This window comes from Microcaecilia unicolor, chromosome 1 (assembly GCF_901765095.1).
Source record: "Microcaecilia unicolor chromosome 1, aMicUni1.1, whole genome shotgun sequence".
In the NCBI taxonomy this organism is placed as follows: domain Eukaryota; kingdom Metazoa; phylum Chordata; class Amphibia; order Gymnophiona; family Siphonopidae; genus Microcaecilia; species Microcaecilia unicolor.
Genome location: NC_044031.1, coordinates 365,851,939 through 365,862,877, shown reverse-complemented (window position 1 = coordinate 365,862,877; position 10,939 = coordinate 365,851,939). Strand labels below are relative to the sequence as shown.

Here is a 10,939-nt window from a genome sequence, read left to right as displayed (position 1 = left end):
AATATCCTTTTTTTTTTTAATAGAGAAGGAAATCAGAAAAGAGCGGAGACTAAGGGCTCACCTCCTTCCACCTGCTGGAGACTGAGATTACTGAGGCTAGGGTCACATGGCCAGGGCTCCTATTGGCTCCTAGAGTCAGAACGTCTCCATCTCCACCTGCTGGAAGGAGTGCACAACTCATCAGTCCAATCCTGAGCCGGTCCGGAGGGACGCTAAGGAAATCTCAGCTTTAGCATCTGGCTTTTTTTTCTCCAATATAGCAAACTTCTTCACACTTTTTACATTGAATGATATATACCACATTTGAAGATGAGCATTTGAAGGATTCCTTTATGTTGAATATTTTTACTTTGGGAATGACTGTGGGATCATAGGCGCCTGCTATAAGAGGCTTGGAGAGGCTAAGCCTCCCCTGCTGTGCTCTGAGGGGTTTAAATTGTTAAGATGTACCTCCATCCTCACAGCAGGAGCTGCAGTGAAAGCCCTCTAGCCTTGTGTAACCAGTTGTAGAAATTGGTTTATGGTTTAATTTGTTTACTTTACTGCTGGGAGAGGACGGGGGGGGGGGGGGGGGGGGGGGGGGGGGGGGGGGGGTTGGCTGGAGGTGTCCTGGGTTGCCAGGGAGATATTTAACGAGGATGACTTCCTGACCTGCACCGACGACAGATAGCAGCAGAATCGGATACTGGGCCAGCATGATCAGAAAAAGTCACCAGACAACAAAGGTAGAAAAGATCATTTTATTTTCATTATAGTGTTTGGAATATGTCCACTTTGAGAATCAGGTGCTCAACATTAAAAGTTTATATATATTTACTTATTTATGGCATTTTATCCCACATTAAACATGAATTAGGGTGTTTTGTGGTTCTACATGAGAATTGTGATGATATGATCTCGTTTCATATTGTTGACGGTCTGCATTTTCCGTATGGGTGTATTAGGTTCTGCCCAGTGTAATATTTATGGTACAGTAAGGTTCTGAGTGTGGTTTTGCACAAAGTTGTGCATAGTGTTTTGCAGTTGAGCGATTGTGCTTAGAATATGCTTTGAGCAACCACTTTATTCTTTGACATATGATACATATCTAATATCTAAATTTAATAAAAGGTATTATTTGTGACTTTTTTCTGTTATCAGACAATTATAGATTTAAGCTCCACCCTGGCCCCACCCCTAACCCCACCCCCTTTAGCCTCCCCAAACAGTTGGGCCACCCACCGCCTATGTGTGGGATCCAGTGTTGCCAGGTGGGCGGTTTTCCCGCCCAATTGGGCGGTTTTCTGTGACCCGCCGCCGGAAATTTTTGCCTGCAGCGGGTCGCGGTTTTTTGGGCTTGTTTTGGGGTCTTTCGGCGGGTTTTTTAGTGGTTTTTCGGGCCGCGGGGGGCGGGGCTAGTGGCATTTTGGGCGGGGCTAGTGACGTTCTGGGCGGGGCCGATGACGGGGGAGGCGGGAGCCGGTGACGGAAGAGGCGGGGCCGATGATGGCGGGGGCGGGGTTGATGACGGCAGGGGTGGGGGTGTCGGGGGCGGGGTTTCACTTTGGGCGGGTTTTGGGCTGGTTTGGGTGCAGAAAAAATTTTCCACCTGGCAACCCTGGGATCCTGTGAAATGTGTTGGCACAGTTTGCAGCTAAATATTTATATTTATTATCTTTAGAAGTGGACAGCTACTACTTCACTTCACTCCATGTGTAATTAAACTAAGTGAATGTAGTGAAAAAGCAGTTAGCTTTGCAGGGCTTAAAAAAGGTTTGGGTACTTTCCTAAAAGAAAGTCCGTAAAAATCTGTTCTACTGTTTTGGGATCTTGCCCTAGATTAGCCACTGTTGGAAACAGGATACTGGGCTCGATGGACCTTTGGTCTATCCTAGGATGGCAGAAGCTTATGGTCATTGCTGCACCACCCTATCTTTGGAAAGATGTATGAACTTTAAATCTATTTTAACCCAATAAACTCCTTCTTACAGTCCCTAAAATCTGGGCTTAAGGAAACAAAAAAAACAACGGAGCACTAGGCGCCTGGGTAAGTAACGGTACTTGTTTTATTCCTGGCAACCCATGGATGCATCGCGCGACAATTAACCGGGCTTCTGCTCTGCCATTCACGAAGAGAGAAAAGTCTGCACGGGGGGTCTTCAATAACGGTTTTCGAGCCTTGAGTCTCAGAGAAGAGGAGCATGTGTGCGGCTGTGCGCGTGCATAACGCTGTCGGGCGCGAGGCCGAGCCTCAGCTACATTTCCAGGATACCCATTTGCGCCAATGGCGCTTCCTTGTCCGTTCCTTGCTCAATTTTTCTCACAGCCGACGCTTCAGTGCGCCAAATTGATTACTGTAGTGGTACCATTGTGTACGTGCACGTCTTTATGCGAATCTATATAAAACACTCACACACCCCTACAGTTTCTGCGAGGCGATAACAAAAGAAGAGCTGTTGTCTTTTTATGTGGCGTTGTTTAGCGGCTGCATCATATCACTCCTTAGGCTAAGAAGGAGCGGGTTTCGTTCCTCTCCTCTTTCCTTTTGTTATTTGCCGGCTTTGCGTTCTCCAGTGGCGCGCGTGCGCGTGCTGGGCATCTCTCTTCGGTTCTCTCAGAGCAGTCAGCTTGCAACCATGAGGCCGCTGAGCTGGAGCCGGCGGCTATCAGCTGCGCAGAAGCTGGGACTGGGGTTGGAGCCTTTGGTCAGAAGTCCCTTCGTGCATGAGTTGCGTTTCACTCCCTTGCAGAAAATGAAAGTAAGTGTCTTGCTTTTCGGAAAAGGAGCCGTGGCGGAGTGGGAACAGCCAGTGGTGCGCCCAAGGGAGAAGGTTCCCCTGTATGCAGGCGCGCCTAGTGCTCTGTTTTCAGGGCCGGAAAGGACTCGTTTTAGCTCTGTGTAGGCTCTCCATGTATTATAGTAGCAGTATTACATTTTGGAGTGAAGTATATATTTTTTACTTCAGTTTCTATACATTGCTTGTGTGATTCCTACAGAGAAATCCTCAAACGTATAATGGGACTGCTTAAAATTTGGACCAGATAGGATAGTTGCCTAGGAACACATTTGATACCGTTCGTGTGCGATTATTGTTTTTGGAGCATCGTTAGGTTGGCCAAGGCTAAGCAAGTAGGATAAAGTCGTAAAATATAAGAAATAAATCGGAGGTAAAAACCGGTTTGTTAACCTGAAGGACTTGCAGTGTCCTGTTGCTGTTTGGCGAGGTAGGGCCTGATAAAGAAAGCCTTTTTTTTTCCTTGCATAGGCAGCGGAATGAGCCATAGCCCCACCAATATTTTGCCCCATATTGTGGGACTTGAGATTGGTTCGTTTCGCCTCTGTAATCAAACCAAAAAGGTGTTCCACTCCCCGCATGGCTGTAGAAAAACTACTGATAATCTTAATGTTAAGCAAAATAACAAACATTTGGGATGTTGGCTTAGTATTTCACATTTGGGTTAGTGCTGCTCATACCATTACAGTAATGACCCTTATTCCTAAACTAGGGTATTTGGAGTATGATCTCAGTCGTGCTGTAAGAAGCTTTTTATGTTCTTGTACTGAACTCAAGTTTAATAGTGCCAGTTAACAATATTATAAAATTCTTAAATTTTTTTTATGTTTATCTTTTACCCTATATTGTACTTGTACAGTTTACAGTTCAAATATAATTGTTGTTCCTTGTTGACTAATTTTGTTTGTTTGTTTTAATGTATCCTTGGACATCTCAAAGTGGGTGAAATATGTGGTCTTTGTGCCGTCATGTTTTATTTAGTCTAATCATCTATACCAAGTACCACAATCCCTTCCTCTCTGAGATACTTATGTTGTTTTTAATCCACATAACAGGCTGTTCCAGGCATCTACCATTCTTCCTGTAAATAAATATTTATTGAAAATACTCCTGGATTTAACTCTACCTCCTTTTTGAGTCTCATCCCAGGGCTCCTTGTTCTAAAGTCACCTTTTGAGTCGAAGGACATGATTTTTGATGGCTTTCTTCCAGGGTATATACACTGTTCAGATTTTTGAAGTCTATCCCTATAGGCTTTATGATAAAGACTGTTAGGTTATCTCAGTGGACTCCTTTCAGTTTGCAGTGATGGGAACCTCCCCATGCCCCCTGTTGTTGCATATATGTTACACTAAGAGCATAACATAAGAACAGCCATACTGGGTCAGAGCAGGGTCCATCTAGTCCAATATCCTGCTTCCAGCAGTGGCCAATCCAGGTCATAAGTACCCGGCAGAAACCCAGTTAATAGCACCATTCCATGCTACCAATCCCATGGCAAGCAGTGGCTTCCACCATGTTCATCTCAATTACATACTATGGACCTTTCCTCCAGGAACTTGTCTGGACTTTTTAAACCCAAATACGCTAACCGCTGTTACCACATCCTCCGGCAATGAGTTACAGAGCTTTTATTCTTTCACTGAAAAAATATTTCCGCCTATTTGTTTAAAAAGTATTTCCATGTAATTTCATTGAGTGTCCCCTGGTCTTTGTACTTTTTGAATGAGTGAAAAATCGATTCACCTCCACACGCTCCACACCACTCAGGATTTTATTTATTTATTTATAGCATTTATATCCCACATTTTCCCACCCATGGGCAGTCTCAGTTTTGTAGACCTTAATCATATCCCCCCTCAACTGTCTCTTCTCCAAGCTGAAGAGCCCTAACCTCTTTAGCCTTTCCTCATATGGGAGCAGTTCCATCCTCTCTATCATTTTGGTCGCTTTTCTTTGAACCTTTTCTGATTCCGCTATATCTTTTTTGAGAAACAGCGATCAGAATTGAACGTAATACTCAAGGTGAGATCGCACCATGGAGTGATACAGAGGCATTATAATGCTTTTGGTCTTATTTTTCATTCCTCTCCTAATAATTCCTAGCATTCTGTTTGCTTTTTTGGTGACTTCCACATACTAGACGTATTATCTGCAATGACACCTAGGTCTTTTTCTTGAGTGCTAATTCCTAAAGTGGACCCTAGTATCAGGCAACTATGATTCAGATTATTCTTCCCAATGTGCATCACTGCATTTATCTACATTAAATTTCTTCTGCCATTTGGATGCCCACTCTTCCAGTTTCCTAAGGTCTTCCTGCAATTTTTCACAATCCGCATGCGTTTTGACAACTTTGAATACAGTGGGGGAAATAAGTATTTGATCCCTTGCTGATTTTGTAAGTTTGCCCACTGACAAAGACATGAGCAGCCCATAATTGAAGGGTAGGTTATTGGTAACAGTGAGAGATAGCACATCACAAATTAAATCCGGAAAATCACATTGTGGAAAGTATATGAATTTATTTGCATTCTGCAGAGGGAAATAAGTATTTAATCCCTCTGGCAAACAAGACCTAATACTTGGTGGCAAAACCCTTGTTGGCAAGCACAGCGGTCAGACGTCTTCTGTAGTTGATGATGAGGTTTGCACACATGTCAGGAGGAATTTTGGTCCACTCCTCTTTGCAGATCATCTCTAAATCATTAAGAGTTCTGGGCTGTCGCTTGGCAACTCGCAGCTTCAGCTCCCTCCATAAGTTTTCAATGGGATTAAGGTCTGGTGACTGGCTAGGCCACTCCATGACCCTAATGTGCTTCTTCCTGAGCCACTCCTTTGTTGCCTTGGCTGTATGTTTTGGGTCATTGTCGTGCTGGAAGACCCAGCCACGACCCATTTTTAAGGCCCTGGCGGAGGGAAGGAGGTTGTCACTCAGAATTGTACGGTACATGGCCCCATCCATTCTCCCATTGATGCGGTGAAGTAGTCCTGTGCCCTTAGCAGAGAAACACCCCCAAAACATAACATTTCCACCTCCATGCTTGACAGTGGGGACGGTGTTCTTTGGGTCATAGGCAGCATTTCTCTTCCTCCAAACACGGCGAGTTGAGTTCATGCCAAAGAGCTCAATTTTTGTCTCATCTGACCACAGCACCTTCTCCCAATCACTCTCGGCATCATCCAGGTGTTCACTGGCAAACTTCAGACGGGCCGTCACATGTGCCTTCCGGAGCAGGGGGACCTTGCGGGCACTGCAGGATTGCAATCCGTTATGTCGTAATGTGTTACCAATGGTTTTCGTGGTGACAGTGGTCCCAGCTGCCTTGAGATCATTGACAAGTTCCCCCCTTGTAGTTGTAGGCTGATTTCTAACCTTCCTCATGATCAAGGATACCCCACGAGGTGAGATTTTGCGTGGAGCCCCAGATCTTTGTCGATTGACAGTCATTTTGTACTTCTTCCATTTTCTTACTATGGCACCAACAGCTGTCTCCTTCTCGCCCAGCGTCTTACTGATGGTTTTGTAGCCCATTCCAGCCTTGTGCAGGTGTATGATCTTGTCCCTGACATCCTTAGACAGCTCCTTGCTCTTGGCCATTTTGTAGAGGTTAGAGTCTGACTGATTCACTGAGTCTGTGGACAGGTGTCTTTCATACAGGTGACCATTGCCGACAGCTGTCTGTCATGCAGGTAACGAGTTGATTTGGAGCATCTACCTGGTCTGTAGGGGCCAGATCTCTTACTGGTTGGTGGGGGATCAAATACTTATTTCCCTCTGCAGAATGCAAATAAATTCATATACTTTCCACAATGTGATTTTCCGGATTTAATTTGTGATGTGCTATCTCTCACTGTTACCAATAACCTACCCTTCAATTATGGGCTGCTCATGTCTTTGTCAGTGGGCAAACTTACAAAATCAGCAAGGGATCAAATACTTATTTCCCCCACTGTATATAGTATTCCAATATAGGCTTGTTCTCTTCAAATAGTTGTAATTAGCATTTCTCCGAGGACAAGCAGGCTGCTTGTTCTCACTGATGGGTGACGTCCACGGCAGCCCCTCCAATCGGAAACTTCACTAGCAAAGTCCTTTGCTAGCCCTCGCGCGCCCGCGCGCACCGCGCATGCGCGGCCGTCTTCCCGCCCGAAACCGGCTCGAGCCGGCCAGTCTTCTTTTGTCCGCACTCGGTACGGTCGTGTTTCGCCGTGTCGGGCCCGGAAAGTTGACATCGCGCGTCCAAATTGTTTTTTGAGCGTGTTTTTTTTCTTCGGAAAAGCTTTTCTAAAGTCGGGAAGTGCTCCGGAAACCCTCCACCGGGTTTCGTGTCAATCCTCCCCTGTACTTCCAGCTTTTTGCCCCGGTAAGTTTTCTTTCGTCGTCGGGGTAGGCCTCTTTTGGCCTCGGTCGAGATTTTTCTCCCTCTAAATTTTGGTGCTTCAATTTTCGCCATTTCGGCTTTTGATTTCGCCGGCGTGATTTTTCCGCCCATGACATCGAAGCCTTCCAGCGGCTTCAAGAAGTGCACCCAGTGCGCCCGGGTTATCTCGCTCACTGATCGACACTCGTCGTGTCTTCAGTGTCTGGGGGCCGAGCACCGCCCTCAGAACTGCAGTCTGTGTTCCCTGCTTCAAAGGCGGACTCAGGTAGCGAGACTAGCCCAGTGGAACGTGTTGTTCTCGGGCTCTTCGTCGGCATCGGCACCGGGATCTTCGAGTGCATCGACGTCGTCAGCGTCCAGACCATCTTCCTCGGCCGCCCTTGCATCGAGCGCATCGAGGCATCGGGCCTCTGCATCGGCGCCGAGACATCGGATAGCTGCATCGACGTCGGTGGTACCAGGACCTCGTCTGCTGATGTCGTCGGACGGTGGTGCATCGGGTGGAGTGCAGGTGAGGGCTGTCCATTCCCCTGCTGGTGGCGGTGAGCCCTCGGGTGGGTCTCCTCCTACCCTGAGGGCTCCTGCGGTACAGCCCCCCCGAGATCGACCCTCTTCGGTCTCGGCCCCGAGGAAGCGACGGGTGGATTCGACGTCCTCCTCGTCGGTGCCGGGGAGCTCCGGTGACATGCTTCGGAAGAAGTCGAAGAAGCATCGACCACCGGTCCCCTCCCCGCGTCGGCACCGAGAGCTCTGGGTCGCCGAGGGAGTCGGCACCCAGCAGGCATCGGCACCGAGAGGACCCGCTCACCCTCTGTTCAGGAGGTGTCGATGCGCTCCGCTCTGGACAGCCCGGAACAGCCTCCACGCCCGGAAACAGGTACTGACGTCGACGCCTGCATCGACCTCCATGCCTTTCTCTGCAGCCGCTCTGAACGAGAGCCTCCGGGCCGTTCTCCCAGAGATTCTGGGGGAGCTGTTGCGCCCTACCCCTCCGGTACCGGCGGTGCTTGCGCCTCCGGTACCGTCGAGCGTGGCGCCGGCTGGCCCATCGCCCGGGGTGAGGTCCCCGACGTCGGTACCGCGTGCGGTGCCGACTGCGGCCACCTCCCAGGAGGGCTCTCCGACTACGTCGGCGGAGGGAGCTTCGCCGATGCGGGCGAGGGAGTCTACCTCTCGACGCCCCCATCGTGGACGTGGCTCCACGGAGTCGAGCCGGGCCCGGTTGCAGACGCAGGTCCGTGAACTTGTGTCTGACACCGAGGGTGAGGCCTCGTGGGAAGAAGAAGAAGATCCCAGATATTTCTCTGACGAGGAGTCTGAGGGTCTTCCTTCTGATCCCACTCCCTCTCCTGAAAGACAGCTTTCTCCTCCTGAGAGTCTGTCTTTTGCTTCCTTTGTATTTATATTTATCTATATAAAAAGCAACACCAACGTTCTATGAAGCCTCCAGCCGGAAGTGTGAAGGGGGCGAGATATCCGGTTTCCCTATGAGTGTCTGCCCCGCCCTCTCTGTAACACAATCAGTGAAGGAAAACAGCAGAGCACGAAATCAAATCGCTGGCTCTGTAACAGTGAAGGACTCAGAGGGGGGAGGGGAGAGAGGCCAGAGGGCAGGGACACACACACTCCCACATGCACACAGAAGAAAACATTGCTAGCTCCCCGTTTCATTTGCATCAGAAACGGGGCTTTTTTACTAGTATATATATATATAGTATTCCAATATAGGCTTGTTCTCTTCAAATAGTTGTAATTAGCATATATGCACTTTCTTAAACAACCGTTGCATTTAATTATAAACCTTTATTCAAATACACTTAATGATTCACAAAGTTGTCCATTAAATTTTAAATTTCTAAAAAAACTTCATTCGAACCAACACTTTCATGCTTACCACATTCTCACTCCATTATTTCATACTAACTACACTCTCATACATAAAACTAATACAAAACATTACAAAACATCAGATATCTTTTAATTCAGTTATTTTATTTTGTATATGTTATGGTATATTGCATTATATTCTGCACCTGTGTTCAGTTTCTTATTTTGTAACCAGCAGTGAACTGTATTGGTATTAGCGGGCTACATGTCCTGTATAAAATAAATAAAATAAAAATGATCATTAAACAGCTCTCTGGAAATACGGATGTCAGTGCTAGGGATGAGGAGGCTTTATTAATCTTACTTGGTGCTGAAAGAAATTTTGCTGAGTGGAATAATATTACTATGTTCAGTTTTGGAACCTTTAGCTCCTTGTCATCTCCAGGGACCTGCATACTGCTGTGATGGAGCTGGGTATGATGTTTGAGGGTGGCATACAGGCTGGGAAAAAAAGTTTTTAAAGTTTTTTTTTTTTTTTGGTGGGAGGGGGTTGGTGACCACTGGGGGAGTCAGGGGAGGTCATACCCGATTCCCTCTGGTGGTCATCTGGGCAGTTCGGGCACTTTTTTGGGACTTGGTCGTGAAAAAAAAGGGTCCAAAAAAAGTGGACCAAATTTTCGCTACGGTCGCCCTTCTTTTTTCGATTATTGGTCGAGGGCGGCAATCTGTTAAGCACGTCCCTGTCCCGCCTTCGCTACCCTTCCGACACACCCCCAGGAACTTTGTTCGTCTCTGCGATGGGCTGCAGTTGGGGGCGCCCAAAATCGGCTTTCGATTTATACCGATTTGGGTGCCCATTGGAGAAGGACGGCCATCTCCCGATTTGGGTCGGAATATGGCCGCCTTTCTCTTTCAAAAATAAGTCTGATTATGTCTTACTGATAACTTTTTTCTTTAGTCCTATTAGACTAGTCCAGAATATCTCTCTGGTTGATTTTGCTTACAAGCTATGGGCTTCTTTTACAAAGCTGTACTAGCAATTCCCAAGTGGCAAATGAGAGGAAGCCCATAGGACTTGAATGGGCTTTCTCTTATTTGCCGAACCGAGAATCAGTAGCATAGTTGTGTAAAAGAAGTCTTATATTTTTCAGATATATGGATTCTACTTATGTGTTTCCTAACATATTGTATGTCACACATCTCCTGACTCGGTGAAATATGTGCATGTCAGTAAGTATATGCCTTACTAGCTGGTAAGTTTATTACCTGATTGAATTACTTGGTCTCGAAGTTTCTGTATTGGCCACCATTGCCTGTCTACTCGAAATAATAAACATTCTGTGCTGCATAATACCTTTAAGAGGTGAGTCTTTTCTTCCTCTGTCTGCATCTTCTGGTAGAGGGACACAACCCATTGGCCTGGACAGGTCTGATAGGATTAAAGCAAAGAAAGTTATCATATAAGATATAACTTTTCCATTTCTTAGTATTTTTTGGCACGTTTAGGTTTTCTTTATTTTTGCATGTCTGATTTTACATCAGCCATTTTTCTGACCATGTCTCAGAATACTTCCAGTGGTTTCAAGAAGTGCTCCAGGGTCATGTCTTTGACCCTCACATCTGGTACCTTCTGTGCCTGGGCCCTGATCAATAGTCCTCTCGTTGTGAATTCTGTTCTAAAATGCAGAATGGTCATTCCATTGTAATGGAATTACAGTTCATACACAGCAAGAACAAGATTTTTAAAATTTGCTCTTTGATGCAGTTCATATGTAGACCAAACAATGAGGCAGATGCAGCAACCAAACGTAAAAAAATCTAAATCGTTAAAGTCCCTAACGATTTTAAAATAACGAAAAATGCACCAAAAAAAAAAGTCACACATGCTGAGATCGGTATTGAAACGTACAATGTATCAAAGAATCACAATACACATCGTTAATCGGCCCCCAA

The 10,939-nt window shown here is 46.4% G+C and overlaps 1 protein-coding gene across 1 annotated transcript in view; it reads left to right on the top strand.

The window, feature by feature from the left end:
* Positions 1 to 2,598: 2,598 nt before the first annotated feature.
* The window catches only part of LPCAT1 (lysophosphatidylcholine acyltransferase 1), a 624,443-nt gene continuing 616,102 nt past the window's right edge, over positions 2,599 to 10,939 (top strand). Inside the window, 1 exon segment of the mRNA XM_030209843.1 lies at positions 2,599 to 2,738. Within this exon segment, the coding sequence (XP_030065703.1) occupies positions 2,616 to 2,738 (123 nt within the window). The 5' untranslated portion in view covers positions 2,599 to 2,615.